The 5,197-nt window shown below is 38.2% G+C and overlaps 1 protein-coding gene across 1 annotated transcript; it reads right to left on the reverse strand.

Annotated features, from left to right (window-relative positions):
* Positions 1-1,336: 1,336 nt before the first annotated feature.
* LOC139112923 (uncharacterized) lies at positions 1,337-2,617 on the reverse strand. Its single transcript, XM_070673879.1, has 2 exons — positions 2,264-2,617; positions 1,337-2,159 (listed from the first exon to the last, which is right to left on the reverse strand). Exons 1-2 carry the CDS (start codon positions 2,387-2,389, stop codon positions 1,557-1,559), a joined length of 729 nt encoding a protein of 242 aa, XP_070529980.1. The 5' UTR covers positions 2,390-2,617; the 3' UTR covers positions 1,337-1,556.
* Between the last annotated feature and the right edge of the window lie 2,580 nt (positions 2,618-5,197).

A 5,197-nucleotide genomic window follows, 5' to 3' on the forward strand; every position in this document is an offset into this window, starting at 1 on the left:
GCCTTTTTTTTTAATTACATTGATTTCTTCATTATTTCATTACTTTAATAAACGCAATTTTAAGAGTGTGAGAGCATAAAAACGAAATTTTTTTCTTTTACTTTTAACATTTTTATTGAATATATATTATCGTAAGAGCTTAAACTATTTTCTACAAAATTAGAATTGTAATAAATTAAAGCTAATGATGTACAAAAACGAAATTTTTTTCACTTTTAACATTTTTATTGAATATATATTATCGTAAGAGCTTAAACTATTTTCTACAAAATTAGAATTGTAATAAATTAAAGCTAATGATGTACAAACTATTATTTATAAAAAATGATGTTATCCTATGATTATATCTTTTTAAAATTACAACAATAGCATGATTACAACAATAACATGATTACAAAAAGCTAATTATAAACAACACAGGCTGATTATATACGACACAAGCTAATTATATATGACAAAGGCTAATTAAAGATACAGATTAAAAATGATTCAGATTTTAAATGATACAGATTTTAAACATAATGGCAGTTCCTTTTTTAGTCATTATCTGAAAAGAAAAAAGTATAAATTAATAAATTATCATATTAGTTATTAAGATATTGGTTATTAAGATATTGACATGTACTTACATAGGTTTATTTTTACTTTCCACGCTTTGCAAGTACTGCAATAGTAACATGGCAGAGGACCGTCAACACTAAACGGAAGAACTGGTATGCAATATTTACAGTATGCATGGCCGCATACCAGTGCCTTGAACCCTTCAATTAATTTCACTTCGCAATAATTGCAGGTTGGCATGTTTCCTGAAAAAAAAAATTTGTTAAGTAAAATTTTTTAATTGAGTAAAATCTTAGTACAACAGTAAATACTTACGTGTTGGCAGTTCTGCATCTGCAGTTCCACATGCTACACAGGTCCATAAACATTCGCCTAATAAATTGAGCGTGCATGATTTTTTTTTTTGTTCCTCCGGGTATGTTTCACGTAGGAGATATGCAATTCGCTTCAATTCTTCATATGCCTCCTTACTGTGTGGTCTTATATTATTATTAATGTTATCGACTTCTTCTTGGCGTAAATGTACGTATTTACAGGAGCTGCCTTGAGTACAATTATTTTTGTACATCGGCGTATTTCATGATATTTATTACAATTTTCTCGTTGGCACACTCGAATTAAAAAATCACGACAACTCATTTTTTTTTAATAAATGGAAAAAACCCGACAAATATACAACAAAAAACAACAAAAACAACAATTATACAAACAAGAGTCAAAATAACAACAAGAGCAGATAGATAATCACTTTTTACTGATAATTTTTTGAGATCCTCACCGTCCGATTGACGAGCGAACAATGAAAAAAATTCCGTGCTGCGTTTCTATCCCTGCTTTCATAAGTGTGTTCGTAAATACACTCATGATTAGAAGCGGATATTCATATGAACGAACCTAAGGTTCTTTTTTAACACCCTTTTTACACACCGCACATAACGATATTGTTTTTTCACTGTGTTTGCGATGCAACTGATTCAGTCGGCGTTTTATCCCATTTAAATTTTTTTTGCAATACCTATTTGTATAAATAATGTAGATACATCTATCATAGGCACGTTTTCCGTTTGCCCGCCTCTGAGATATGAAACAAGTGCAGCATTGTCACTGAGAACATCATTGATAATGATCCATCCCTGCGTTTTTTCCATGATGATTTTTGCGTGCACAACCTCCTGCTCCGTCCATACCTGAGCTCGCAGAGGCAAGATTCCATTTAAAACACATGGTATTGCTTGCCACCTCATTTCATGGAATTGGCTCTCTAGTCGTAAACATTCATGCGGCATTCTTTCAGTTGTGCGAGCCCAGTCGCGAAGATTTACAGTAATCGAAGTAGCACCGACGTACTCGATGATCCCTCTTTGCCATTTTGAACCTTCGCGGATGGCAACGAGAGTTCCTATTATTATTTCATTCGGTGACAGTATCAGTTGAGATGCTGCAAATCTCATGCGTAAGGCCATTCGTTCCAGCATTTCCTTATGAGCTGCTTCATCGTTGATTAATTTCACCCAAAACATTGTAGGTGATTGTACGCGTACCACGCGTACCTCAATCGGCCAAGTGGACAGCTGTCTTACGTCGATGTTGGAAATCATCTGAAAAAATAAATTAAAAAATTTAAAAAAGTATAAAATTATAAATTTTTATGTATTAAAATGGTTTTAAAAATATTTAAGAATATATAAGAATATATACTTACAATTTTTGGTGACAAACGATGACGATCAATTACTGATGAGTGGTTGCAAGGAACTGACTGCTCGACGGTTGAAGGATTCATCTTGAGCCAAATTGTTTTCATGTTTATAGAGATAAAAATTATCATTCTCGTTCTCACTCACTTTGCCCTCGTAAACATATGTGCACTCGCTTCAACCCTCATTTATAAAATAGACTATGCAGAGATCAAAGGCTGTGCGGCTAAACGCAAAGACTCTGCAAAACAGAGGGTAGTTGCTATTCGATGGGTGTACATTTCTTTTGTCGGAAAGAAATAAGTCAACGTTTTTAATTCCGAGAAGTAAAAGTTTTTTAAAATAATTTTAGACGAGGGTAACCGAATTTTTATCTGAAAGAGATAAGCTAACGGTTTTTACTAACGGTTTTTAATATTAGCAAATGACTCAATATAATTTGAGAGAGGGTAAGAAATGAAATCACATGATTAATTGGTAGTAGGGGTAGGATATAATGCATTCGTTATACCTCTTTTGTCACAATGCGTGAATCTCATTAGTGATTGAGCGATCGACGACTATGTATGAAATGAACAACGAAGAAATCGAAGTTGATGAAGAAATAGAAGTTGATGAAGAAATCGAAGTTGATGAAGAAATCGAGATTCATCCCTTGTCGGAGGATAGTGCTTGCAACACCGACGACGATGAAATGGTTGAAAATACTACGCGGAAAACGATCAATTTGCAGAATTTAAGCGCGATTACTCCGCGTACGAAATTTTGCGCTATATATTTTTATTACGGTGACGAGCGAGGATACAACGTGTGCGCTTCTTGTTTGATATCGATGCAATACGATTTATATGACCCCATCTTCAAGATTCGCAAACACGTTGTAGGATCCTATGACAGTCTCTACGGTACGTGGTGCTCGAATTGCAAAGCTGCAACGTTTGTTATAATCTCGTGTGATATGTGCCCGGTGTGCACAACTGCGTGAACGAGCAATGTACTTCGATTATACATTCGCGTTAATTGCTAATGTAGTTTCTTTTTGTTGTATTTATTGCTAATGTTGTCTTGCTTATGTCGTTGTTTTTTGTTGTATTTATCGCTAATGTTGTTGTTTTGTTGTATTTATTGTTAATGTCGTATTTATCGTTAATATCGTTGTCTTTGTCGTACTTATTGCTACTGTTGTTGTCTTTCAACTTTTGAGTGCGCGAGACGTATGATAAACATAAAAATGGATCGAAGTCTCCTCGAAGAAGAAGAGCGCCAACTCCTGCTGCAGGCTAACACCGTGACTACCTTGGTAGAATTTTTCACTTGGGCTGAAAGATGTGACGAGCTAGTAAATCAGCTCGAGGAACGTAGCCGCGCTAAGCGAGCGCGCGTATCCGTCGGGTGCGCGCAATCCACGGTGGCGAGTATCGCGCGACTCCTGGGTGCCAAGAAACATTTATACGAACGTTACGTGCACCAGGGTGGTGAGTACGCGAGCACTAGTGCTGCCGACGGTGATGGTGACAAAACGACTAATGAACTCGATTGGCGTGAGATCGAGACCGCGTTCAAAAGTCGTATCGCAACGGGTGTGGTGATAAACACAAACTATATCGAGCCGCTGCGATTCCTGGAGGATGCCGGTAACGTGGTATACGAGCGCATACGAGACATCGTGCTTAAAAACAATTGTGTAAAAGTGAATACTGCGTTCAACGGTGAGTTTACGGCTGGGGACAAACGCGCCAACAAAAGTATAACCACGAAAAACTGTGAGATTTTTCAAGAAACGGATGTGCGCGAGTGGTACCGGCTACACGTTGTCGAACCCACGCTGGCTTCTCTCGAGGAGTTTCAGGAGCGTGACAGCGGATGGGCGTTGTCGCGAATTTTGAATTTGATAATCAACGTAAATAAGTACAATCCGATGCGCGTGGGATGCTACGTTACATTGCCACGGAAGTTAGCCGCTAAAAAAGCAGTGATATGTGTAAAGTCGATGGACGATAAGTGTCTCGCGTGGTCGGTAGTGGCGGCTCTGTATCCCGCGAAGCAGAACGTGAATCGGGAATCGTCGTACCCGCATTACACAACGGTGTTGAACGTCGAGGGTGTACAGTTTCCCGCGACTCTTAAAGACGTTGCGAGACTCGAACGATTAAACGATATCTCGATCAATGTGTACGCCACTGAGAGATGTGGAAAAGAAATTAACGTTCTACCTGTACACCTCACTAACGAGAAGAAAGAGAAACATGTAAATTTATTGTACGTACAACGCGACGACGACAACGATAAACAGGAAGTAGGACACTTTGCATGTATCAGTGATCTGTCACGTCTCATCAGCTCACAACTAAGCGGACGCGAGCATCGTAAATATATTTGTGATCGGTACGTATAATTTTGAATATTTCATTTGATTTTTTTTTTAATATATTAAAAAATATTTTATTTTAGGTGTCTTCATTACTTTAATTCGAGCGAGAAATTTAAGATTCATATCGTGGATTGTGGAACTTTAAACAACTGCGCTATACGACTACCTAGCGAGGATGACAAATGGCTCAGCTTTTCCAATCACTACAACAAGGAACGCGTACCATTCATCGTATACGCCGATCTGGAGTGCGTGTTGCGAAAGATCGATCCACCATCGTCGCCGGAGCAAACGACGTTTAACTACCAACGTCATGAAGTATTCAGCGTGGGATACTACGTGCGATGCTCGTTCGACGAGTCGCTGTCAAGATATGAATATCATCGCGGACTCGATTGCATCGAGTGGTTCGTTGAGCAGTTAGTGAAACTGGCTCATCGCGTAAAAATTATAATATTGAAAACCATCCCGATGGAGACTTTGTCGAATATGCAGCGCGAGGAGCATGAGAACGCGACAGTATGCCACGTGTGTGAAAGTCCGTTTGCGGTGGACGAGAAGCGTGTGC

This window comes from Cardiocondyla obscurior, unplaced genomic scaffold, assembly GCF_019399895.1.
Source record: "Cardiocondyla obscurior isolate alpha-2009 unplaced genomic scaffold, Cobs3.1 scaffold66_0_105518, whole genome shotgun sequence".
Classification (NCBI taxonomy): Eukaryota; Metazoa; Arthropoda; class Insecta; order Hymenoptera; family Formicidae; genus Cardiocondyla; species Cardiocondyla obscurior.

What these genes read in the sequence shown, in the direction of transcription:
- LOC139112923 (XM_070673879.1), bottom strand. Translation starts at nt 2,389, where the DNA reads ATGATAATTTTTATCTCTATAAACATGAAAACAATTTGGCTCAAGATG. An exon ending in ATCGTTTGTCACCAAAAATT is followed by an intron (nt 2,160 to 2,263) that starts GTAAGTATATAT and finishes TTATTTTTTCAG; the next exon opens with ATGATTTCCAACATCGACGT.